At 36.9% G+C, this 27,138-nt stretch overlaps 2 protein-coding genes across 17 annotated transcripts; one reads left to right on the plus strand and one right to left on the minus strand.

Moving 5' to 3' along the window:
* Nucleotides 1–230: 230 nt before the first annotated feature.
* LOC126924280 (inositol polyphosphate-5-phosphatase A) lies at nucleotides 231–11,632 on the minus strand. 6 transcript variants are annotated; one of them, XR_007713475.1, is made up of 13 exons: nucleotides 11,484–11,632; nucleotides 10,777–10,818; nucleotides 10,600–10,700; nucleotides 9,951–10,038; nucleotides 9,785–9,848; nucleotides 9,467–9,687; nucleotides 9,259–9,399; nucleotides 9,012–9,173; nucleotides 8,726–8,911; nucleotides 8,574–8,639; nucleotides 8,405–8,445; nucleotides 7,830–7,913; nucleotides 4,215–4,308 (listed from the first exon to the last, which is right to left on the minus strand). XR_007713475.1 is itself a non-coding variant. In XM_050738583.1 (13 exons), exons 1-11 carry the CDS (start codon nucleotides 11,544–11,546, stop codon nucleotides 8,413–8,415), a joined length of 1,167 nt encoding a protein of 388 aa, XP_050594540.1. In that variant the 5' UTR covers nucleotides 11,547–11,632; the 3' UTR covers nucleotides 4,215–4,308; nucleotides 7,830–7,866; nucleotides 8,405–8,412. The 6 variants fall into 6 exon arrangements, 5 of the variants coding, with proteins under 5 accessions (XP_050594538.1, XP_050594537.1, XP_050594536.1 ...); XM_050738583.1 differs by having other exon boundaries at nucleotides 7,830–7,866; XM_050738581.1 differs by lacking the exon at nucleotides 8,405–8,445 and having other exon boundaries at nucleotides 231–4,308; nucleotides 7,830–7,866.
* A 326-nt stretch (nucleotides 11,633–11,958) lies between these two features.
* Nucleotides 11,959–26,832, plus strand: LOC126924284 (epsilon-sarcoglycan). Of its 11 annotated transcripts, none has more exons than XM_050738591.1 (12): nucleotides 11,959–12,069; nucleotides 13,417–13,804; nucleotides 14,877–15,011; nucleotides 16,391–16,530; nucleotides 16,902–17,113; nucleotides 17,187–17,288; nucleotides 21,943–22,117; nucleotides 22,194–22,441; nucleotides 25,223–25,294; nucleotides 25,710–25,853; nucleotides 26,188–26,256; nucleotides 26,334–26,832. In XM_050738591.1, the coding sequence occupies exons 3-12, from the start codon at nucleotides 14,885–14,887 to the stop codon at nucleotides 26,356–26,358; spliced, it is 1,314 nt and encodes a 437-aa protein (XP_050594548.1). In that variant the 5' UTR covers nucleotides 11,959–12,069; nucleotides 13,417–13,804; nucleotides 14,877–14,884; the 3' UTR covers nucleotides 26,359–26,832. The 11 variants fall into 11 exon arrangements, with proteins under 11 accessions (XP_050594548.1, XP_050594552.1, XP_050594549.1 ...); XM_050738595.1 differs by having other exon boundaries at nucleotides 13,417–13,765; XM_050738592.1 differs by having other exon boundaries at nucleotides 12,062–12,151.
* The last annotated feature ends 306 nt before the right edge of the window (nucleotides 26,833–27,138 follow it).

Here is a 27,138-nt window from a genome sequence, read left to right on the forward strand (position 1 = left end):
TTACGTTAATTTAAATAAATATATAATTATTATACATTACAGAGTTGAAATGAGGTACAAATAAATTTATGTGAATGAATTTTGAAATACAAAAAAATATAGAATATAGAATATATTTTTTGCTTTGACAAATCCTATCCTGAATCTGGATCAGCTGAATCGATTACTTTAATGTACTTTGCAAGGCATACATATTATTTTAAAAAGGAAAATACGTGTGTACGCACATATTGCAGAACGATAATTTTATTTTTCTTTTTCTATACTAATACATGAAGTAAATGTGACAATATAATATACATTTGACTCAACAAAACAACATAACCATCATTTAATTTCGTCAGTAGATTTTGGTCACTTTTCAAATCAGAAGTATTCCTATTATATAACGTTTATTCGTAACGTACATCATACATGCACATGTAATCTCATTATTTAACATATTATATTTTTGCAAGGTACTGTCAGTACAAAATATAAGTACATTCATATTTATAAAAGTACAACGTTCACTTGCCGTCGAAAGACGGAAGAAATAATGTTTCTCTTAAAACATCTCATAAAACATCAGAGCAAGCAAGAATTTCGATAGCGTACTTTGCATTTCAATCTAATCTTAATTATCATTTGTTGACTTTAACTTTTTACCTATTTATTAATTTTGCCATTTCGATTACTCAAACTCTTTCCTTTTTTTTTTTTACTAGCTTGTAAACAACTAGCTTGTAAACTATGAAGATATATAAAAGCACAAATCATCGATTTTTATCGATGACAAGGTAATTAAACGTATGTGACAATTTTTTTAAAAATCTTCTCGAAAAACTTGCCCGCGCGGAAGATCCTAAAACCAGTCTGGTAAAAGCGTCAAATCCTTAATCTTACATACATGTTAATAAGTACATCCAGTTAAATTACTGTGTTACAGATAAAGTGTACAATTCGACGTTTTATGCATTTCCAGGTATTGCACAGAGTAAAATACAATATTGTTTAATTAAGATCGCGTCGAGCATTTCATTAACTTAGGAAATACCTAGAAATCCTCCATAATAGATACGAGAATTCTAGTGTACTTTATACGTTGGTCAAAACAGATCAGGTACCCCATTAAGTTTCCAATCGACGAATTGTACGTTTTACCTTTAATTATCTTACGTCTAATTCTCAAGGAATGGCTTACGATTATCATTGACATACACTTCGAAAACAGACATTTCAAATACCAATCGCCACAATAATCAAGAAAATGTAGCATAACCATCTAATTCCCATAAGCATCAACAAGTGTCATATTCTATTTATTCTATGATATAAGCAAATTAGTAATTTGCATATTCGGATGACCTGAAAAAATTCTAGTCAGCAGTTTAGCATCTATTTCAGTGTGTTTATTCATAACAATTTTCTATCTACGTTCCATCCTTTTGATTATTTTCATGAAAATATGAATTTGAACGAACATCCATATTCTAATAATGAAATATGGTAAGAAATTAGTAACTTTGAATAAAAATAGCAACTTCTTGAAATCTGTTATTTCATCCACCAATAGAGACAAAAATTAGTAAAATTCAGCATGTTTTGCATCGTAGCCTGAGCGATGGGAATTGGAGGGTTACAACAGTAATTGAGTGCATGTCATAGCTTTTCGTTAAATGAGCGCGAGGACTTATTCAAGGTACCAATTAGCTTCTACGATTCTTGCGATGGCTGTTCATGCTTACTTTTATCACTATCGCTATACATGCGAAATTGTATGTAAGATGGAACGGATTTAAAAGCAGTCGTAGGTAAACGTCTCGACTTCTTCGAGATATAGTAAACCTTCATATAAAATAACTAACCTTCGCTTGCACCAAAGGCGAAGGCAATAATCAAGGGCCTCATGACAAAAACGATCCTTGTTCAATTTATCAATCTTTTGCAATAATACTACGTGTATAATAATGGATTTTAGTAGTCAGAAACAACACTCGCAACATGGAGGAATCGACATTATAAAAGATGATTTATATCTCGACTTATTGTCGATTGAAAATTGTTCTTCTATAATTTCATAATTTAGATTATGTAGTATAAGGAATATTTTTCTTGAAAAAATTGCTACACATTGAGCCAAAGTTAAAGATGTTAAAATATTCTTTACTTTCCTGCAGAGAGGACAAATCATGGACAATGATCGTTTTTGATAGCGTGAAATGAGAAGCGCGGTATTGGCGAGTTTTCATCGCAAGGGAGTGTGGTATAACAATATAGCATCGCGTTTAAGTCATTCGAATCATCGCTTTCGCGTTATCGTATTTAGAGTATAATGGAAATCACAAACGAAACGAATAAACATAATCCATTATACTTTATGGACACTATGATGTTGGTACATCCTTATACATATTTCCATATAACATCAACAAATGTGAATTGAATGACGTAACCGGGGGGCAGTGGAAGGATTTGAAGAATTTTTAAGTAGTGACAAACATCCGCAATGGGATTATAACGAGTGTACATTTATCGTACGCATGTCGATAGAGGAATATAGATATGTTTTGCGTGCAAATACATACGATCTACCACGTCTAAACTTTGTATTTCCTATATTAACGACGTTCGAGTACCTGCCAACAGTTTCCCAGAAGCTTTGAGTTCCCTAGCTAGTGGTTACGCTAATGGAATGTACCCGCAAATTTAGTCCAATTGGATCGGATTAAGATACTATCGTGAATCGAGTGCTTCAAGTAAATTCCATCAGAGATTGGTAATGGTTTGTTTGAGCGTCGAAAATAATGCACTTACTGCTATTTAACACTGTAGCGATAAAATAATATAAAAAAAAAGAGAGAAGAGAAAAACGGCGATACATATTTTGACACGAGGAATTTTTTTCAGTGGAACTCGACGCCAATGTATGAGTAAAAAATGCCGTGCACATTATAGAATTGCAATGGAATTATTACATACAAAATTTCAAATGGGAATAGGTATTTTTCATTTTTGTACGTAATTATTCTTTCGCAAATGATTCTCATTAACTCTTTGCAACGTAATTCAACGAGACAACGCGTATCAATTATAATTGAATCACATTGTAAAAAGTGAAGTCGAATTGATATTGGCAGCAATCGTAGCGCAATACTCTTCTTTCAGCTTTCGCGATCTCTAACACTGAAAACCAACAAAAGTGAGGTACCACGGTAATATCACATCAAACGATCTCTCATGGAAACGTTTTCTTTATCGTGAATCTCTGCTCGTCTAATTATACAAATCATTTGCAAGACTCGCAGTCTTGGGAAGAACTGTCTGAAAGAACGTAGCGTAGGAACACCAAGACACTTAACGAATAAAATGCAATAATCGTCATACGCGTCATTGTATCAACGATTTCGTCACATTAACAATTCTCAAAAAGATCTCGTCTTTTTTTTTCTTCTAACATCTCTATTGTATAGTTTCAACAGGAAGTATTTCGAATTTAACATGTTCACTGCACACGATGCACATTCGAGTCGGCACATACTTTTGGATTATGTATCGTATCGACTTGAATTTGGCACATGAACTAAAAATCCCGAAATTATGAAAAAGTTTTTCGTAATAATTGGTATCTATTAAACACATATGTAATATAATGAGAATCAAATCCGCAGTGAATACATTAATAACTTCGAAATTACTAATAACGTATCGAGTTTCGTGTAAACATACCCAAAGCTTTTCGTGTATGCGGGCAAACAGCAGTTCACACCGAGAGCACGCTCCAGTATTAGCGGCAATCGTCGCACGTCCGTCGTCAGCAAAACGGTTCATAATTGTAGTATTTTGCTTTGACTCGATTTAACGAATCGCGCAACTTCGTCCATACGCGAGTGCATGGGCGATCTACGATTATCGATTGAATGATCATTGAACGCGATCAACATTCTAAAAGTCGATAATCGAATAAAATCGAATATATTCGATTATTGGGACATTTCGAAAGCGTCGCGGCGAAATCTGCGCAAAGATTAGTTTGCCGGTAAAACCGTTAAAATATCTCGCAACAATAAGCTTGTGAAACGTTATTTCACATAACGTGAAATAGTTAGCTGTAAGTGGTAACCGTATACGAATAATAAATTCAATATCAGACGGTCGTTTCTCGAAAAATCTTAACCGACGAATCTGCGTGTTTAATATGAATATATCTCGTGATGGTAGTCGCGCCGTTGTTATTGTTGTTGCTGTGGTTGTCGTTATTATTGTTGAATATCTCACGACTGCTCAAGCTGGACATCGTACCCGATTCGGACGCCTCGTTCATCACGTCTGCAGCCAAGAATCAATCATTGACCAACTGTTTCGGAATCTTAGCAGAGCAGATGAAGGTAGTACACGTGTACGTATATCTCTTATACATGTTTCTAATTGCTATAAAATATTAGTTGCATATAATATATCTCTGTCGTGGAAAAAAGTTTATTGTTTGAGTTTAACGGTTTATTTAAAAATAAAACTTCAAACTTACGGAGCGTCGTGAAGTTGGCTCCGGGAAAAGCAAATGGCGGGAAGTCATAATAATTCAAACAGGTTAATTTCTGTCACTATTCTTTCTATTGTTAAGCAATTACTGTTTCAGATTCGAAATTTTAAAGGTATTTTCTTGATTTTACTTCGATCTGCTCTACCATATAAAATAAGGTATTAAGGATGCATTACGGTGCAACGTGCAAATAACAATAACACGTAATCACGTAAATCAAAGGATATAAATAAAAAAAGCAACTGTTGGTTGTATTAAAAATAAATTTATATTTACAAGCGAGGAGAAAATAATAATTACTAATAAAACGTTTTATAAGTCGTAAGCACAATAGAACCGGAAACAAATGCATGATAAATCGATTGCTCGAATCTGCGATATTTATTACGATCAGATTCAATATGTGGTCTGGAATTCGTTTTGCAAAATAAACGTTATAAATTATCTTTTACTAAGTACCTATGAGCGTAACGTTTTGAACAGTAAACGGCTATTAGTATTGCAACACTGTTTCTCGTATTATGTACAATTTCTTTTTCGGCAAGACACGGAACAGATACCCTTATTTGTATGCAAATTATTTTACGGTTAAACAGTATCGACTTGAATTGGCTTGAACCTTCCATGGAAACGTTAAGGACCTCATTGTCAATTTTTTTACAAAATTGTACTTTTAGATATTGCCACAAAAAAAACTACTTGTAACTTGTAACGAAACGTATATAGGAAATTAGGAAAGATAGCATTAAATGATTATGTACAACGTAAAGATATATGGCTAACAATTTTACCGTATAAGTTAATATCTTCCTTTCTATTAACTAAAACGAAACTAACTTTGGCAGTCGAGTCCAAATAATGGACTACGTGCGTGTCGCGTCTACACGTACGTTTCTAATATTCTATCATATAGGACACAGTAAATTTGGCAAGGGTTACGATGCACATAGAAGCACACGTGTTCTTGTACGCTGAAAATGCTGTGAATGGAATTCTTGCGATAGCAATAGAACGTAAACGTGAACAAAAAGATAAAATCGAGACGGTCGAAAATTAAGTCATTGTAACAAAAAAAAAACATTGTAACAAAAGATTACGAAAAATTACAAGATAATAACTTTCTCGAGTGACGCCCGATACATACTTGACTGGAAAACTTATTTAATAAATTAATAACGAAATGGGACAACGTAATCGTTAGGGATTTTTACGTATCTATTACATATACTGGTAACACTGCTTAACAGATCGTACGTTGACACAGTCATCTGGATATTCGGACTCATTAAAACTCTACATCATATAACGTAACATATCACTACGTAACAATGATATACTGCTTATTCAACTGCGCATCTAGAATATGAAAATTTATAGTACGTAACTATATCGTTTGAATATACGCTAAAAAGATAGTTGTTGACGTGATACGATATTAGAGTATCATGCTCATGCAGAAGACACTTTGAACATGAAAACGTCTTGCAACATGCATGTACAATAGAAAATCGATGCTATCGGATAGAGCGTCAGTAGCATATTTTAAGTGTTCAAAAATATAGCTTTTTCCTTGCTTCTTATTTCTTATCTCTTATAAAATAAATCTTAATAATTGATTTCTTCAACTTCGTTCTTGGGATAGTTTCTTATTCCGTGGAAACTGAGAATTATGACTACAATATACGAAAGGCTAAATAAGGAACATGTGTGAAGATTTTGCATTTTCACGATATAACGCAGCAACACTTTTGACACTTACTTTCCTTCCCAATGATATTGTCCTTATAATTTTCTATATCAGAGTTACATGCTTTGAGTTTGAGTTTAATGTCCTCTGTATTATCATTGCTACTTTGATTTTGTACAAAATCACTTCTTGTAATTTGTTGTGAAATTATCATTTCACACTTGCTACAACGTCTTGATACTTCTGTTTGCTTGCTACTTGCATCAAAATCTTCAACATTTGTACATACATTTATCTCATTACACTTGTTCTGTTTTGATTTTATGTTCTCTGCCTCCATATTCTGCAATCTGTCTTCTCTTTCACTCCTATGGTGAATTGTCCTTTGTTCCGTTTCTGCAATAACTTGTAATACTTGAGAAGTTCGTTCATCTGCTAAATTCGTCTCCGAAATTATACTTCTACTTCTAATACTTGTCTTATCAACTAGCGCATCATCCGTGAATGCACGTTGATTTTTACTATTATTATCCTCCGTGCTCTCTAATGTATTTATAATTTGATTTAAGCATTTCTCTCTATTTTCAAGCATTCGTTCCTCGCTCATTTTACTCATCTTACCGTCAGTATTAAAGAGATTTGTACTAACCACCATTGCACAAGAATTCTTATCTGGTTTCGTTATTAGCTCATTTATGTTTTGCAAATAAACGCTCTCGTTCACTCCTATTTTCTTCATATTTAAGCTCAGTCTGTTGCTCTCGTCGTCTGTTTTATCGCAAAGTTCATCCGACTTTCCTGAACTGAACGCCTCGCCGCTCAAGCTCTTTGTTCGGTCGTCCGAGTAAGTGCTTAGTTTCTTATCCGAATAATCGCTATACTTGTCGTCGTGTAAGTACACGGAACTCTCGTTTGATTCGAAGTTACTAGCATTTATTATTGATATCCTTGGTATAATCAAATCAGAAGGCAAACCCTCAACACCGTTCGGCGGAGTTGAATCCAAGGACGATCGTTTGATAAAATCTCCAAACGAATGATATCCTTGTTGTCCTTTGCTTTGAACCCATGCTTCGGTTAAAAGATGCGATCTCTGCCAGGACAGGTCGCTGTTACATCTGTTCGTCCTTACAGACCATACATTTTTACAGTCCTCAGCATTGGGCCACGAATGTAAGCAGCAGTCGCTAGGGCTTCTTTTGATATCAGCTGTATCTTGATCCGCGTCCATCGCCTCTTGCTTTTTGTTCCGAACGATCAGTTCTAACTTGGATTTTAAGAGAGCAGGCGACACAGCTGTGTCTAAACGTCTGGCGAAGTTCGACGTCTGTACAAACTGTGCCATGGACACGTTGTTCATATTATCTATGTCTACGTCCGGGAGTTCACCCGTGGCTGATATTATAGCATTTGGACTCGGACTGTCCATGCTATCTGGGGTATAAGGATCATGCTTAATGGGTGCTGCGTGCAACAGATTAGTCGAACGGTCCGTGTAATTAACCTGTCCACTAGCGCAACTACCGTAATCAAGCAACATGGATAACAATTCCACATAATTGCTTGGCACTCGAAAGCAAAACTCAGGTGCACTCGACAAGCTGCAGCAGTTTATCATACCTTCGTCCACGGTGAGATTAGCCCTCAAGTAGACTGGCTGCAAACGGGAAAAAATGGACGATCCTTATGTAATATCGTGCATCTCTATGAAGAAATGGAGAGGGATATTCTTCGTATGGTAGGACTCTATAAAAAGTCTAACTAACATTAATGTAATTCAGGGAAACGATATAACAAAGTACTTTTGATACGATACTATAGAAACATGGTGCTAAACGTTTGGTAAAGTTCACTGAAAAGTATTTCACGTTGGCTACAAAAATGGGTATCAAACTCTTTTCAATCTTATGCATGATCTTTCGAACGAAATAGTATCAGGGCGATAGAACGCATACCTGTGATGACCACACAAAATATACTTAACTCTTTGTGGTGGCAACGTGTTCAAAATGCTATATACAATTATGAAATTGGGAATCGTTAAATAAGTGATTTTCAAAAGTGTTACTATACTGAAACGAACTACACTGACAAGCCTCTATGTAATCATAAATAGAGGAGTGAAATATCAGTAGAAGTAGAGGATATATGGAAAAACCAAGATAAAAACAGGCAGACAGTTGATAGATAGGTACCTTAGTGCTTAGAGATTCATTCGAAACTCCAGAAAAACAGGCTGCACCATAATTAAAAGAATGAATCATCAGAATAATAACTAGGAAGTGTGTAAATATATTCACCCAGCATAGTAATTAAAAAAACTAGTACCTTTCTTCTTACATTAGAAAAAAAAGACTCTCTCACCTTATGATCGCCCATACAAGTTGTTGGCCCTATTATTCCATATTCCATGGCATCCGGCGATGATATCTGAAAAATGATAGTAATCGTGTTGCATAAAAGAATATTTGTCTGAAAGATACGCGTTTAGAAAAGATATAAATGATATTTCGTACATCTTGGACTAGCATTTTAGCGGTAGGACTCAGCAGAACACGATCGCACCAAGCCGGTACTCTTGTTTGCATATAATTTGATCCTTCATTGACATCTTCCTCAAATGGGTAACTGGGTACAAATTTAATCGGAAATTCAAATAATCTTCCATCAAAGTCTTCCAGCTCTCTGTCATATTCACGTAGCTACATAAATATTGGTAATTTCATTATGGTCTTCCTAATCGTCAATGCAATATTATAAGTAACGTTATACAACGTAAAGTTCGAACAACGAATTACTTACCCATTGTCCACTATTTTGCACAAAAACATTCTGATGCTCGTAATAAGAAAATTCTTTTTTCCCTAATGTTAATATGAGATCATCGTCTTTATTATGAAACTGCAGCTTCGAAATACTTCCTTTGTTTGATAACCTTCTTTCTTGAGTATCTTCTGTAAGTTTCTGTGTAAAAGTAAAAGTACAGATTATTTTTATTTTTTTGTACTTCTGCAAGAGCAACATCATCGTCGAATTTTCTCGTACTTACTTTGATTACACCGGCTGTGTCCGTTCTAAAATTAAAGTCTCCAAATAAAAAGTATGGTACATTTGAATATTTATCATTATGAAACCTATCTAATGTATGCTCGAGCGCTCTTCTACGCGTCTTACTGTATACGGATGGAAACTGAAAATATATTATCAGAATAGGTAAATCATAAAGTTATCTCATAATACAAGGTAAAATCACTTACTGTTTCCATAGCAATGAAATTACTGGCATCATGAAATAAATGTATGTTTATGAGATCAAAAACTGTTCCACTAATACTCCATCGTGTTCTCAGAAATCCTTTTCTGGACCATTTACATTCTGGAAAGAATTCCTGAGGGAACTTTGCTTTTTCTTTGGTCGTGACTGCTTCTATATTACCAGAATGAATCTCCTTTCCATCCACTGGTATAAAAGTACATTCTAAAATTACAATAATGACTTTAGTTTAATTTGCTCTTATCTATTAAATACTTTAATTCGCTCAGGTACTGTAATATTAATCTATCAATCATTGTACCTTGGAAGTCCCATAACAAAACTTCTTTCAAAGATTCATGTATAAAGTACAAATTTCCAAGGGCCTGAAAAATGTTAATATTAACATAATTATATATAATTACTACTAAGAACCATATATGATAATATATATTTTATAAATACATAGTTTTCTTAATTTAACCTACCGTAAAATGTTCAGCAGATGAATAATCTTCATCCAAGAATACCCTAATTTTGTCAAACAGCCTTAATTCCTCCGATGACATTAGTAACCTGCAACAAATAGCTATATTAAACTAAATTAAGCTTTACAAGAAACACAAAGATCTTTCTATCCTGAACTTTTCATAGTAGCTTAAAGATCTGTTATATTTTCAAACACTTTTTTTACATTGCTCCCCTATGAATATCATTCGATAAATTCATCTTTTGAAGTAGCTCACTCAACCATAGAGTAACGCGTGATCATCTATTTTTATCCCTTTCTGCCACTTATGCGTTAAATCATTCAATATTGTGATCAGGAAAACCTATCAGTCTTGGTATAATTTTTAAAAGGCATACCTCCTACTACATTTTACTCCATACATCATACTCCATAAATATTTCACATATAAGCCAAGCAGTAATATTTAAACAAATATTATCGCATAGACTAGCAACTGTTATCTCATTAATCTGGTTAAGGAGATCAGTCAATGGAAGCCTTTCAAGAAGCTTTACTTTAACAAGATTTTCTGGAATATCTTTAACATCCTTAATACAATATATGTAATCATTGCTGACTGTGCAGTAGACAAAGCTCTAAAAATACGAAAAGAGATAACAAATTACCTAACAAAGTCTTCCACCTGCCTGGTGCTGTGCTCATAATTTTTTCCACCTACTTCTTGGCAGTGCAGTGCAATAAATTTTGGATCCAGCCTCAGTATAGTCTGAAAAGCATTCTCCGTGAATGTAAATACCCGTTATATTTACGCAATGACAACGCATGTTATCTGTAATACTTACAGATAAAAATTCTTCCGTCCAAATTTTCAACATCATGCTAGGCTGTAAAAAGGACACACTTTCGTAATCTTGATCAAAACTTCGATCAAACAAAGAGATGCTTATCATTTATCAATAAAAAAGATAGAAAGAAATTTAAAAACATATCTTCATTCATATATCGCTTGTATATACGCGCAGATCAACTTTAAATCTTAAACAAAAACCCATGTACGGCCAATGTCATCGTTGTTATTATCGCTTAATGGAAAAACGTAATTCGGTTCGATCTAAATTCACGCGACTAACCAGAATCTACTATTATAGAAAGAAAGTCGTTGATAATATCAACGCGATTCTGCGCGCGTTAGAATTACAATTAATACGTGCGGGATTGCGAACAAGATCGTGAAGCTTTACATAGCAAGAAAAACAAGGGAAAAAACTGATGAATGAAGGAAGAGTAGTTGTAAATAGCGAATAGGAATTAGTAGTGCATTATCATCTATTATCGTAGCGTCGTACGAAAGACGCGCGAAGCAGCTAACTTTGAACAGGCGAAAAAAAAAACTGGAAAAAGAAAGAAAAGACGGCGAAGGAAGGAGACAAGCAGGCCGTGCCGCGTTTGAAGGTAAATCGCGGGGCACGATCGATCGATCGTTCAGGGTCGGTGGAACGGCGGAGAGGAACGCGAGAAAGGAGAATGCGAAAAAGTCCGGGAAACTCACCTCCTCGAAGATACTGCCGACGTTCGCAGTGACCAATAGTACAGGAACGCCGTTACCCGCCATTCTTCAATGTGTCAAGAAGGGAAAGTTTTGAATAAAGCCTCGCTGTTGCCCTTGAAGAGAAAGAAGACGGATATCGGGTGGCGTAGGACGATCACGAGGAGAACGTAAACGTCGTAAAATAGATGTAAGATCGATGCAAATGACTGTCAAAAAGGGATCGACACACGAGTCGAACACACTGCACTGCTTCGAGAGAGTGTCGCGAGACCGTCGAGCACGTCGACTTTGGGTTTCCCGTTGACACGAGCACTCTGATCGAGTAGTCAGGTTCGAAGAGAAGTCACCCCCGGCCAGGAAAGGTCCGCGTGTCCGGAGGAATCAACCCCTGTGCCGAGGAGTGGCCACGGTTTCGCGCCGTGCACCGGTCGCATCAAACCTCGCACTGCAAATACACATTATTAATCGAATAACGCGAGGCTCGTTCGCGCACCAGAGGGAAAAGTTGTGTGTGCGGTAAATATATCCCTCTATCGGCCAGAGCGAAACCACGCCTACTGCAGACGTCAATAGGCAGTGCCGTAACGTAAGTCACAAACGTAAACGCTGCGCGAGTGGAGACGCCAGGCCCCGACGTCTAAGCGACGCAACCACGTTACTATTTCTTCGTCTGTACTTCCGCGATTCACTCTCGGTCTTCTCGTTCGTCAACACGCTGCACTACGCTATGTTAAGTCTAATGCAGAGAGACAGTTATCCATAAACACGTGTAGTATCAATCCACATGCGTTGAAAAATCGACAAAAAAGTGCATATACATTGTGCCTGGCGATATCGTTCGATCGTCAGCAGGCAACGTACATACATATTAGGCTTAGCCATGAGTATCAAGACATTGATACTTGGTATAGATCGAATGCTAAATTTATTATAAATGCCTTATAATATATTAAAATATTAGAAGTAGAATTTATTAGGTTTTTCCAACGAATGTAACCAGTAGGTGTCCTAATACTAGCAATCTGTCACTCTGGACTAGACTTAACTCTACACCATATAACGTCTACGCTTATAAGAAATGACTCTTCCCTTTAGAAACTTTCGAGAAACTGGTCGAATCTCGCCGTGATTCCGGATCTCCGATCTCGTGAATCCGCCTGATCTAGATTACACGCGGATCGAGCAACCGGTTTATTCGAATATTTCCTCACGATTTAACCGGAAGAAATTCCGTCATTCTCGCGTATAATATTTTTCCCTCGAGTGGTCTATTGATTCTTTAATGGGGAGAACCGTGATTTTCGTTTCGCACGGCAGAATAAACGATTGATTACAATCAAGCGATTAACAAATTAATCCGTGACCGAAACTTTGAAGAACTTTAAACGATATATAATTAGTCGAAACCAATGGGCGCGAGTTCCGCGCGATCGATAAATTTGTAATTGTTTCGCTTGGTTTTCTGGCAATCCTTCGCTCTGTGGTACGCGTGTTGAGTTATCGAGAATTGCTAAAAGCGTCGCGATAATCAACGGGACGGAAGTTCAGATAAGGGTACGCGTGCGCGCGACCGATGCTGCAAGCTGTGAACGTCGCTGGAAACCCGTAATTCTATGATATCGCGCAGCTGGAAAGTCCCATTACATTTATTCGAGCTTCTTAACATTATCATGCAACGAATATAAAACTTTGGAAAGCGTGGTATATCTCAAGAATCTCGCAGTAAGAAAATAAATCAAAAAACCAGGGGAAGAGTTTGTGAGAATGAAACGCAAAGCGATGCGCATACGACTTGTACGCTCCTGAGAACGATTGTCAGAAACGATGTTCCAGCTGCGCATGAGAAGGGCGAAACGCACGCGCTCTTATGCTCCGTTTACGCTTACACCTTTTATTTTTTTTTCTTTTCTTCTCAATTTTCTTCTCTTTTTAGGGATCTCGAATACCGTTCGAATGCATGCATAGAACAGAGAACCGACGTCAGAAGACGAATCGAGGCGCGTTCGTCGTATCAACGAAGCGTGTGCGTTTAACTACGAAGAAGAAACGAAGTCAGGAGAACGGAGAAAGAGCAGACGTTCAGTTAATTACCGCTCGGCGTGTGGTGTTCCCAGCAATTATCATACGAACACAGACTTAGAACAAAAGCAGTGTGTCGCAGCGTACGATTCGGTTTTCGACCTGACGCTGCACTTGCATCGCGTTAACCTGCTCGTCGACAGTGCGTGACGCCCGCTCCGCTAGAGTATCAACACCGCGAGGCGGCAGCCAGTTTACGTCCCGTAAGCCGATCCGCCGCGCCGTCAGCGTGCTCCCCTCTTGTAAGATTCTTGCGATTCGTTTGTTGTCCACGGCCAGACCACGAAATTATCACGTCTATTTTCATCGCGAACGTCCGCGTCTCCCGAATCGACCAGTTGTCGATAACGGGCACGATATTCTCGAGAAACCGAAATCTCTGCTTTCCACGTTCTACCTTTGAAAATTCATTGGATGTTGGGAAGAGAGAGGAACACAGAGAGGATCGATGACACTATCGACGACCACAATTGCGCGTAATTATGAGAAAGATTGAGGGGTGGAAGGGGTCGTGGAATTCAGAGAATCGAGTATCGATATTTGATTTGACTGTCCATTGGTTGTTAACACGGTCAACGCGGTATCTGACTCTGCTGATCGATAAAAGATTTTCCGTTCACGTGGTGTCACACACCGATGATCGTCGTATAGAGTATAAGAGGGCTGAGAATCATAGTAGCGTAAGTCAGGATTTGGAAAATTTGAATGTACGTAATTACATACAGCGACCCACAAAAGTATTTGAACGCTTATAGAAATTTTTTAACAATATGAGATGAGTCGCGAAAAAATATATATTTGCTCTATTTATTGTTACGAGCTTGTCAAATTTTTATCTAAAACAATATGATCTGGGTGAATGGAAAGTCAACCGAAATCGATTTCGCGTTAGTGTTATCTCACTGAGGGTCAGCTTTACGTTAACGCAATATTTCATTTGTAATTTCCTCTTAGTCGTTTAACATCAGCGAATTCTATCGAATTTATATCGTGATTATGAAAAACAATTCCAAGAATTGGCTCGATATTTATTTCATTACATTCTTCCATTAGGTCCTAAAATTCTATGAAGTTTGAAGAAATTCAAGTATTTTATGACACTATGATGAACTCTATATATTTTTTTTTCTTATGAAAGAACTTCCTCTTATACCTCTGGTTTACAATGGACTTCTGTAACACGTCTATTATTCTGGCGCATCTTGCGTAATTCTTTCACAAAACAATTTCATTAACACGTAACTTTCACGCATTATTTAATTGCGTGGTTCTTAATGGGTTAATAAGCGGGTGTCGTTTATTGTCACTTTTCAGGTACGGCCATGGTCATGCTATCGTTCGTAGTAGCGTTGTCGTTGATGACGGCCTTCGCGAACGCCGAGAGCATCTTAATGACAGAGGTGTTCGTCATTCCGATCAGACCGGAGACTTTCGACTGGAGCGGCGACGGTAAGAAGGTTACTCGATCGCGAACAATGACACCGATGAGAGTTTGCATAGCGTTTATATTGCGCTGTTACGGTTACGCGCAGGAACCGTGAAACGACGAGCATACAGAAATAACCGGCTCGAAGAGGGCCAAGCGAACAGAAAGCAGTTTTCAGTCGTACACCCGTTAACTTGGTTCATCAGCTGAAAGTTAACGCGCGCCATTCGTGTCTTCTTTCGAATAGCAATCGAAACACGGCCTCAGAAACGCCGAATATCGTGTTGTGACCTCACAGCTGACGTTGTCACGTGTGTATCGGTACTTTTTAGCGCGACGTCATCGGAGAATCGCGATTTGTACGGAGCACACCAAGATAGAGTCGAAATTTAGTGACTCAAGACCTCTTGGCTTATCAGTGAAAATTATTAAATCTTTATAAGATACGAGTAAGAAAGAAGAACTTCAAAATGTTGAAGCTTAACCATAGTGAACTGTTAGCAAATTATAAGCATAAAAAGACAATTTTAATATATAATAAGAGAAAAACATGTCGATTTATTTAATTCTTTATTAAAATCACAAATGAAACTTTATTCCATCAGCTCAAAAAGATAGTGGTAGTGTGTCATGATAAATAAAGAATGTATCTGATGAAAGCCATCCCAGGCCATCAGAAATAATAGAGCTTTTCAAAGAGCGATATAAAAGTAGTACAAAGAGTGAAAGATAATAGGCCATAATTTGCTGAAAAGAATGGGCTATTGTATATCTAATGCAAATGGATATACAATATGTATATATTGCGTAAGATACATAACGAGATTCACAGTGAATTCGGAAAGTTTCTGGTAATAATCCATTAAAATATTTAGCTCTAAAACGTTGCGAAAATAATCAAACTTTGGAACTAAAAGAATCTTAAAACTACATTCTCAGAACCACATTAATAAGTTTGATGATTAAATTTATTGGGAAACCCGAATCTATAAATTAAAGATGCCTTCAGACAATGAATAATATTGTGAATATTTTATTATAATATTAAGGATATTGTATTGACAATACATATTGATCCTTTTAAAGAACTTTGAAATATTGACAAATATTGGTAGCCTGAGAACATCCTAATGTGTCATCATTTTACTAAATTGCCAAATTTAGTAAATTTTGTTTGTGATCCATTTTTATGATTCACCATTTAGTCATACTATTCATAAGAATCGAAGTGTTTCCCGCGTCCCTTCTCGGAAAGTGCGATTTGTCCGATCGAGGATGAGCACATCGTGCGCGCGATTACTCGGAATCGAATTATTCAGAGGCTATGAAAGCCGAGTAGGCACTTTAACCCACAGATATTTCCGAATGACTAACAAATCGTGCGATTCGTTCCTCGTTTCAGCACGAACCGACCAGTTTTCGTATCAGCCCTCGTTGCTAAATGCGCCTGATCTTCCTTCCTGGATTCATTACACGTACAGCAAAAGGGATCATCACGGCTTCTTGTACGGTGTCGCACCCAAGGATCGCAAATATTTCCAGGTGATTCATCGCGGAGAAATGTCAGACACGTGTTTCAAACTTTCGCTGTTATTCAATCATGTTACCTTCAAGTTTAATATACTTTTCTTTCATCGAAAGTTGCGCCTAATTTTATTACTAATCGTTGTCTGAATAAATTGATTTCAATTTGAGTAAGAATTTATTCAGATAAAAATTGATTTGTGTTATATCAGGTACATCGCACGAAGTAAGACTATTGAATGTGAAATACGTTTTTAAGCTTCGTTGTTCGATCGTTGTCGCATGAACTCGTTCTTTTATCTTATCCCTTCTAGCTTATCCTAGATAAATATTTAGTCGAAGAAATTCTATATACCGGTGGCAGTAAAAGTATTACGGATGATTTTCAGCTGGAGATCGTAGGTCTGAACAAACACACCTACGAAACCAGATATAAGGTTCTGGATATGAACGTCCTTGAAAAGGAAAACCTGACCAAGTACGAGGTCCATTTAAAGATCGATAATTTAAACGTGGAGGACATGTTCGACCGCAATAGAACCGAAGAGCTCCTCGATATATTTAGGTTTGTCGATAAAACTCAAGGAAAGACGAGGCCTCGGTACTATACTATTTCCAATACGTTCTATCAAGCGCCTGATCAAGCTTTCCCTTTCCTTTCTTTTTATTTACAGAAAGAGGTTATGGAAAAACGCGATGGACTTGTACGTCACTTTTCTAGCATCCGCCGTCGAACTCGGCGCTCGTTTGCCTCTGAAACCGACCGAAGGTGAAGGGTGAGTTTTCTTTGAAAAGCGAACAATTTTCGACGAAGGAGAAACTAAAGCCAGATGCGGACGAACGATTTTTCCTCACGCGTCTCCGCAGCGAGCATGCAGCATTAGTTATTATATATGTGGTAAATGGCGGATTTCTATGGAGATTCATATCTTTGAGAATATAACTAAATGATCCTTGGTGGAAAATTTATTTTACCTGTTAAGTATTATATTATAAGAAGCACTATACTTTGAATATTTTATACATTTTACAGTAAAATGTATTGGCACATACTCTTGTTTCTCAATAAAGCGCTCTTAATTTATTTTTTATATTTATCTCATTGCAGTGATATCAAAGTGCCTTTAAATGATAGCAAATTCAATATACTTTGATCTAATTACTTAACAATGTGCCAATATTTTTTCTAGCTACCGTATATATTTTTCTACGATATCAGAAATTTAAAAAACGATTATTTACAAACTTTCATAGATTCGTCATTTATTTTAAAGACACGTATCTTTGAAGGCAATAAAAATTGTCTTTGTGTATGTTAGCCACCAAGTGACATCAAAGTCAGGAAATTAATAAAAATTAATAAAAATAGACTTGTAATGTTTTCTGTGGCCTTTGAATACCGAACCGCGACTTTTATTTCCACTAATACTAATACGAAATGCATGTATTTCCCTATATAATCCAATGGACTGTTGAAACTCGTTCGTCTGCATCAAGCCGAATTGCAAGATTTCGTCACGAAACGATTACGCGATTGCGTTACCGTCGCCATCATGATGATTGTCGAACAAGTCAATGGGATTCAGCGTGCTCGCTTCGATATCGCTGACGTATAATCGCCCGATCAACGGAAAACAACATTGTGACGCGCGTCCCACACATCCTCCGATTTTTTTTCAAATGGGTAATTGCCACTTCCTTTGCCACTGCATATCGTTCAATGTTGTTATCGTGACGGCAAACATTATGCTCGATCCAAGGAAAATCTTCTATAGTCTGCCGCTATGAAAAATGCACGCGTCATTAGAGATACTCATCTATGGTAGCATTTGAAAGACAGTCCCATCAGATATTCGCATTTTCAGTAGGCTATTGCGTAACGACTTCAAATTGCAAGTGATTTTGTTTGGCCAGTGCAATTCGTTTCATGATCTTTTGTCGTAAATACATACACTTCCATATATAAGTATTAGGACACTTGCAGATCTTATAAAAAGGCATGATAATTCATTCAAATTATTAGAGAGACATGTGTTCGTACAAGATTCAGAGTAGAAAAAATTTGTCCAGGTTATTTGTGAGAGAATTATAGGAAAATAATGCATTAATGGCCATAATTCGTTGATTCTAAATTTTATTATGCCATTAAAATCCGACGTCGTGTTAACACAACGTTTCATTTGCAATGTCCTTTCAGTCAATTTACATAATATATTTCTGTTTTTTGATATTATAAAAAGATATTTCAAGGATTTGATGAATATTTCCCTTTTTATCGCTGCCCCTTTGTATACTGGTTCTTTTACACAACTTTACACTGGAAAAAATTGTTTATGATGTTTAGGAAGCGTTTATAGCCTTGTGATAAACTGTATCTTTGTCGAATATAGAAATGTTTGTCCATTTCTGATTTCTGTAACAAGTTTCAAAATCTGAATCTATATATACAACAGTAATGTCTCACACGCATGGTGTTCGAATATTGGTGCGAGTTACTATACGTGGAAAACTAAACGAGCTCGTTCGTTTGAATTAAAACGTGAATTACGAGGAAGCGCCTTATCGCGATGACAACCGGTGATGATTTCCAAGAAGTTTACATGTCACTGTCATCCTCACTTTATTCTTCTCATCTTCTCGTTAGATCCTAATTATCTTGCACGTTGTCGCAAATAAATAACAACCGCTACTCGCTTCGTCGTAAAATAATCATTTATTTATTTCTAATCAATTACTCGAGCAACCGCTAAGCCTCTATCGCTTCTCGTTCATTGCGGTATCATTTCCGTATTTTTATCTCACGCAAACAAAGAGATTTTTGGTCATAATCGCGAGGCTACGTGCAATTATCCAAGGAACAACTTCCTACAACGTGTTAAAGGAAATGGATGATATTTGTAAGGTGTAATATAAACATCAACTTAATTTTACGCTAAAAATACGCTAATAACTTTTGAGATCAATACTTTTAACGTGAATATTTCTAAGAGAAAGACAATTCTGACGGTAAATAATAAAAACTATTCTGCTAGTAAATAAGATATTTAATAATTTTAAAGTAGCTCTCATGTGAGGAACAAAAAGTGCGATGTGACATACCTTCTCCGCGTGTTCTTCGTTTGATTTCGTTCATTTACCTCATACTGAGAAACATCTGAGTGAAATGGAAAGAAATGTTTGTCAGCTGGTCGGCTGATCTGTATTTCTATATAGCTATCAGCGTATTTCCAGCGTATTTTATATTGAAAGATAAGCCTGGAACGAGATTTCTCTACATAAACTCTCTTCATTGTTTTAATGTTCAGAATCACACCTTATAAATAATTTTCTTTCAACAGCTCGTACACGTGACGCATCAAGATTCTCATAATATATCAGGAAACACTTACGAATCTTCAAATCGCATTCGAAGCTCGTGCAAGTGGAAAATGAATCGAGTCGATTAATTGGGATCGCATCATAGATTCAACGTTGCATTTCGTCGATTCCCTGAAGCAGCCAGTCACTTACAAAACGTGTCCTTCCCGCGCTGCCAATCACTCGATCACTCGCTTATTCAATAACAGTACATACACACGTATACACATTTATGAGAGAACATACGGATAAACGAACGTGGTTGGTGGAGGCTACGAAACGGCGTAGATTAATCGCGCGAGTTTAATGTTGTATCAGCTGTATACCCGTTTAAGTAGGTTGGTAACGTAAGTGCGCCGCGACATCGTTAGCGCGCTCGCTCGAGCTAACTGAATGGCTTCCGGCCTGCTTACTGCTCTCCTCCATCGTACTCTCGAGTCTCAACCTTAGCTTAGACGTCAACCGCGCCATGTCTCCCGCCGCATAATGCAGCATTGCACCGCGGTGAAAGTTCGTCATTGACATCCTTCCTATAAGAGAATTATGTAAATGGATGCGGTCAAAGAATCACTCTGTATCGTTCTATCGTGTTTTGTAAAATATCAGCGCATCTTGTCACGCGTCGCGCGTCGAGGTTGAAGAATCTAGTGCGAGTAGTTTTTATCAGATTGTAGCATGCGAACACCACAGAAGAGAAACACACAAGTTCACGCTACTCCACGGAATTAGCTGTGTGTGGTCGGCATATTTTTCCGCTGCTACTACCAACTATCGAAGTAAATTTATAATAATACCTATATTAAATATTTCGAAACATTGTTGATTTTTGAGCTACTGTAACTTCTTCGAAAAAGATCGTGCAACGGTCTATCTGGACTCGTTTCAGTCGACCGGATTCTTCTCGAACGCTCGTTTATATTAGATAGCACGATGTAAGTTCGTGCACGGTTACGTGCCGTGCAAGGGAAAATAGAACATTTTCGAGAAAAACCTTCCTATAATATGCGACGTAACGAAGTTGTAAACGACGATTCGATAAAATAGTTGGCAAAGGAAAATCTTTATTTCCTTGAGTTTGTATCGTTAGCTTTCATCGATCGCGAGACGGCCGAACGATAATTCATGGAAAATAGTCTTTTAATTTAAATAGTAAACAGGAAATTCGATCTTAATTAAAAGCGTATTGCGGTGTCTTGGGGATCATCGGCCGATTGCGATGTATGGAAATTACTGCTGTTAGCAGGCGGGACTATCCCCGACTTTTGACCGAGATAACGGATAACGGGAAGCTATGCATAGCCAGGAAAGTCGTGACGCAATTTGAAACGCTAAGTGCACGACGTGTCGTGGAACACGTACACAAACCTCGCAGGTGGTTAACCGGGGAAATGTAAAAAGACTTAAAATCATCCTTGACGTCATATAGTCGCAGTGCATTACGATTACAGTGGATGTGTGTTCCGATGACATGTCGTTCTGACTAATGTGTCAAAGTAATCGAATAAACTGATTCACGAACATTTATATTCACTGATATTTGGACATTTATTGTACATAAGTTCTGTGTATGTGTCGTATGTGTTGTATAAAACATTTTGGCATTTCATTAGCACTGTAACGAGACACGATTATATCAATAAGATTTGGAGCCAATCTGACAATGTACATATGTTATGAGCTGCTCAAATGCCACATTGATCGAGTCTATAAACTGAAAAGTACAGAAAGCTGACGATGTTAATTAAAACACTAAACTTCCCTCGGAATGTATAGTATCTTCTAATTATTTTCCCTGAAATAAATGAATTTGTGTAAGTAGCAAGTTATCTCGTCCTTTGAGAATTAAACATTAATCGCGTACTTGATGTAAAATCATTGCGGTAGTAAAATTAAGAAATTAACAGAAAGTACAGTCGATTGTAAGTTTAAGACCGATAGACACAACGAAAGTAACAAATCTTCGCTTGTGGACGCTATGTCCAACTAGAAGCATCCAGACAGAGACGTCTGACGCTCGTAGGAAATTCTATTTCAACGTGCAATAAAACGTGTACTCTTTTCTTCTCGTGTCAGAGTCGTCATAAGGCTAGGAAGTTCAATGCCATTCTCGCAAGAGCTGAACGAACTCCAGGAAGAAGTGAAACCTCTATGGAAATTACCGTTTTGCCCTCGAGATTTTAAAAGGACCAGCGTCGAGCGGCTTTTTAGAGAGGCGGAATTTGCGCTGGATTGGTGCTCGTTCAGACTGGTAAGCTTCGTTTATTGTAATTGAACAACCTACGTGAGGCGTCAGAAATTCATGAGATGACGAACGTGTATCTCAGGTCGAGCAGGAACAACAGAGTTTGCAGCAAGAAAGCGCGAGACGAGGGCCGAGCATGAACGTATTGGATTTACCAGCGTCTGGTATTTCCGAGCACACGGAGTGGCGTTGGGCCAGGTCAACCAAAGCTAATATTCCCACGAGAAGTTACTTCGAAGAAATTGCAACCACGATCTTCGTCCCGGCGATCCTGCTGCTTGTATTGGCCGCTTTATTGAGCACGGTGCTGTGCCTCGACAGAGAAAAAATGTAAGATCTTCTCATTGTTGAAGATGATAAGAAAATTTGGACCGTAACAAGTACAAAAACTAAAAAATATTCTTTAGACGAATATGAAAATAAATTTCTTATTTAAGAATGAATAAATCATTCAGATATGGAGATACGGGGAAGAGGTGGTTAGGATCACCGGTTTCCCCCGTGAACTCTACATTTAAAATTTGGATAGTCAAATGCTCGATATTCATGCTCTTTCGTTTTTGACGAGATCGATGGAAACGCGGGCTGTATATCGAAGGAATGTCGGCTGAAATATTTGTAATTCTATACGAAGCACGTGCTCGAGGAATAAGTCCAACGTATAGTTGTGCGAGCAACGAGCATAAGTGGTAGGGGCGCCAAGAGCAGTTAGAGGGGGCTGCTACTACGACTGGTTTCATTCATAAACAGCTACGATATCTGGTCAAGTAGTAACGTGCTGGACGGTACGATCGAAAATACGGCCACGGCGAATCGCGTTCCTGATAAGCACGAACCACGCGTGTACATTCGTATATTCCGTAAGTATCGTTTCTTATGCACGGAGATCAACCGATCAAACATATTTGAATAGCTATGTCAATTATTCCATCGGTCATTAGTTACATTTTGCTTTAGATCCAAAGGTCAAAGGATAAAAAGTAAAAGAGACAGGGAAATTTTCAATGGAGGTGTACGCGAATATTTGCGCAACTGGTTCGATAAATAAGGAGAATTCGCGCGAGCCAGAGTTAACGAGATGTTTTTAAACAGAAAGAAACAAGCGATTTTTCGCTGGAGCGTGCACGTTGTAGCAGCGACGAGTATAAATAGAAAAAGGTTCAGTATATCGCGACCCGTGCTTCGTGGCGTACATCGATTATTATGTACACAGTTCACTTATCGTTGAAGTATACCAATGGCGCGTATCGTTGCTCCAACGAGCTCTCAGCCACGGTTAATCATTGTATGTCAAGCCACGGAATCATTCGGGGCAAGAAGAACACGCGTACTTGGTACGTGATGTGCGTCGCTAATGCAATAAAAGCGAGCAAACTATATACATAGCAGACTTGGACAAATTCTATTTGAAATGAAGATGAAAAATAACGTTTAATCGTTTCAACTACGTACTTTAGAGACTTCAGCGAAAGTAAGTTTTCTGTTGACGCATTGTTGTCGGGACACGTTTTCTCCGATTTCGCCCTGTCAATACCTGACCATGTAGCGTTAAGATCGAACAAATCATTTTCAAATAATTTTCCAGTGATAGAAACTTACCTTTCTGCAATGGCGTTCCACTTTCCGGTTCGTTTTTCTTCGACATGTAAAAACTGTCCCTTACGAAGAATTCCTTCGACATAACGAAGAACTCTGAATATATCGCACTGATTCTGTTTTCATGGGCAAGTCACGATGGACCCATTTTGCTCCAATTACGAGTATCGCGTGTTCTGAGATAAAGGGATGTGTTGCGCGGGTAAGTGATAGCACAAAAAAAGGAAAGAGAGAAGAAGATCGTTCTTTACGCGACATCTACCATCTATCCGTGACGCAACTGAATTACTCGTTAAATCAGCTTTCATCGACCAGGAAGTCGTCGACTAGATTGTTGTTAATTAGTTGCGCATCGCCTCGTTTAGCGGTATGTTGACAACACTTCCGTTTGAAACTGAACGTGCTAATAGGCGAAAATCTAACGCCATAAAGACACAAACTAACGGGATCTATTTATAAGCGGATGACCCTGACGATCGCGTCACCGATTATTCGCGCTTCTTGCTGCAATTGCTCTCTACCTATGACCTTTACTCGGCTGAATTTAGGTTTGGTAAAATACATTTCACGCACTTTATGTCCAATTGTATATCATAGTTTCGAAGTTCCTAATGGCCACGCGATGATAAGGCAAATGATCAATCAGACTCGGCGAACGATGAAACAATGTATTCTTAGCACACGATTATTGTTAAAATTGCCAACCGTTCGCAATTATTATACTGCAGAGATGTACACAAGTTGATACTTTAACTGTGTTGATACGTTAACTGACGTAAGTCTCATACAAAGTGATTTGAAGTAATTTAAAATCCCTTTATTTATGGAAATCATCCTTAGTTGAAGAGATCGCAGCAATAAAGAGATAGATCTAATCGTTAAATTGCACTTATTGAAAGAGAAAAGCTCTCAGTTGGTTTTCGTTGGTTTACTTAAATTAATAAAAAGTGAAACTGCCTCCTTGTTACATGCAACAGTCTCTTTGATTGATAACGAACGTGGCTTTGTTGAGGATAACCATTCTTCGTTCCACTTCTGATATATCTTTCGTTATGTCGGGATATTGTCGTAAAAAATATCGTGCCTGGAATTGTAAAACATCTAAACTGCATATTAGTATTCAAGGGTGTCACAGATCGCAGCTAGTGATCCACGCGCGTAATCATGGTAATTGCCATCAAACTACGGATAATGCGGGTTATGTGAAAGCAGTAATAGAACATGCACGTCATCGTACAGATATGACTCACAAAAAAATGCTCCGATAATCTGTGGAGTTTACTGAAAACGAACGATAAATCAATTGGTTCGATGTCTACACGATTTTCATAGATCGCTGAAAAGCGTTCCTTCTCTTCTCTCAATATAATACACCCCTTCGATATTAGGTATTGGGTCGTAGCATAAATTTATTTTGTTATTATATTTATTATAAACGTGACGAAATGTACGATAACAAATAAAGTAAAATTTGTTAGAATCTTCCAGTAAACAGAACAATAAATTTTTTTATAGGCACGATCCTGAGTCAGAACAATATTTTCACGAATTGTTTAACATCTTTCTTGGCAAAAGACAAAGAACCAGGTATCCCTACCTCAATTTCAGAAGGTTGATTCATACTAATGAATTCATACTGATGAACTTATCAGTCTTATCGTAGAATTTCTTAGTAGCGCTTGTCAACTATTTTCTAAAATAGTATTATCCTTAACATACTTTAATAATACATACTAACAACTTGTTCTTAACAACTGTTCATTAAAATCGTATTACCTTCAATAAAAGATACTTTTTGATCTGTTCTAACGATTTCAAATACTCGACGCAACTATTAATTAAAGTTGTAGTAATTTGTACAAAGTATACTTTTATGATCCACGCTAACAATTTCAAATAACTATATTAAACGCGCGTTTCCTTGATCACATAACGCAGTATAAGAGTAAATTAAAAACTCATTTAATGGATAAGCGAAACATTCCTCTTGTTTGCTTTGCAGCGAAAAAAGGGAAACTTCGACGGGAGAAGGAGTTAGCAACAACAACATACAAATGGTCCAGTACGCTGCCATCGAAAGGGGTACCTTAAAATCGCTCTCTGTTCAACCATCCAGCCCTAATGATTCCTTGATACCAAGCCCTAGGTACTCGTTTATAATTTAAGATAAGAAATATAATGGCATGCGAGATAGATTTTTCATTGTATGTTTCAAAAGCAATGTCTAAAAGAATTTTTTAACTAATATTGCGTATAAACGCACGACGAGTAAAAGAAAATGTTACATTAAATAAACATTATTATATAGTTATATAATATTAGTCAAAATTCTTTGAAATATTGCTTTTGGAATATAAAATGAAAAGTCTATTTAGCTGGAAACTCATATTTTAAGGATGCTCTTATATGTTAGCCTCAAATTCTATATTTTAGTCTCTGTTAGCCCTAAATCCTATCTTAAAATGGATATATATTTCCAGGATCTCCAACGAACGTTGCAATCCATACATTCGACCAAATCCACCACCTTATACTGGACCAAGTAATTTGTAAATATCGAATGTTTACTTTGATTCTTATTGATATTGATATATATATTAATTATATAATTATATTAATTTTTCAGAGCGGGAATTCGGGCAGATTTCTGACTACACGAGGAGCCAGCAAAAACGTGGTTTTGCTGAATTAATAACGATTTACAATCGTGACTACGATGAGAATCGCAAAATCATTGAAACTGGCTCCGTATTATCTGTTGCTTCGTAACTTGCTATGGGTAACATGTATTACATATATTGGTTTAAAATTGCGTAGATTTGATAAACTGCACAAAATTACGATAGTAACAACATATCTTCTATCATACAAAGAAATCTTACTATTAGTATGGCACTAATTAGTACATATGTAAACTTAATATTTATTTATGGGAAAGTAATGTATATATATATTTAATATTTATATTCAAAGTTTTCATGCTAGTCATCTTAAGTACAACGGTACTACAAGCAATATTAATTGATGAAACATTTTATTAACATTTTGTTTAATAACCCAGTCACAGAACTGCGATATGTACTTTCATTCAAAATTTTCCATAAAATAAAAAGAACTTGCGAAAATTCATGCATTTCATTTACATACATTATGCTCCTATACAAAATTTCTATGTAACTGAAAATTTCAAGCAAGCTTCGTAACAGTAAGATTTAAAAATTCCGGGAAAATAGCGTCAAAATCCAAAATTTGTAAATTTGGAAATGGAAAGAAAAAGTACGGTATTTTATTAGATTAGGAAAGCAATATGCAGATTTTTAATTACTTAAAAATAAATTATAAAAAACTTTTAAAGAACCTATTACGTTATTAGATAATATAAATACTTAATGATATTTCGATAATAAAATATAAATACATACATACATAAG

This window comes from Bombus affinis, chromosome 14 (assembly GCF_024516045.1).
Source record: "Bombus affinis isolate iyBomAffi1 chromosome 14, iyBomAffi1.2, whole genome shotgun sequence".
NCBI lineage: Eukaryota > Metazoa > Arthropoda > Insecta > Hymenoptera > Apidae > Bombus > Bombus affinis.

Excerpts from the sequence above, each read along its gene's own strand:
- LOC126924280 (XM_050738579.1), bottom strand. The coding sequence starts at position 11,546 with ATGGCGGGTAACGGCGTTCCTGTACTATTGGTCACTGCGAACGTCGGC. Across the intron at positions 10,701-10,776 it reads GGACGGAAGAATTTTTATCT|ACTATACTGAGGCTGGATCC; the intron begins GTAAGTATTACA and ends AATGCTTTTCAG. Across the intron at positions 4,309-6,281 it reads CAATATCATTGGGAAGGAAA|ACGTGATGAACGAGGCGTCC; the intron begins GTAAGTGTCAAA and ends TCTTGGCTGCAG.
- LOC126924284 (XM_050738588.1), top strand. The coding sequence starts at position 14,011 with ATGACACTATCGACGACCACAATTGCGC. Across the intron at positions 22,442-25,222 it reads TGCCTCGACAGAGAAAAAAT|GCACGATCCTGAGTCAGAAC; the intron begins GTAAGATCTTCT and ends ATTTTTTTATAG. Across the intron at positions 25,295-25,709 it reads GGCAAAAGACAAAGAACCAG|CGAAAAAAGGGAAACTTCGA; the intron begins GTATCCCTACCT and ends TTTGCTTTGCAG.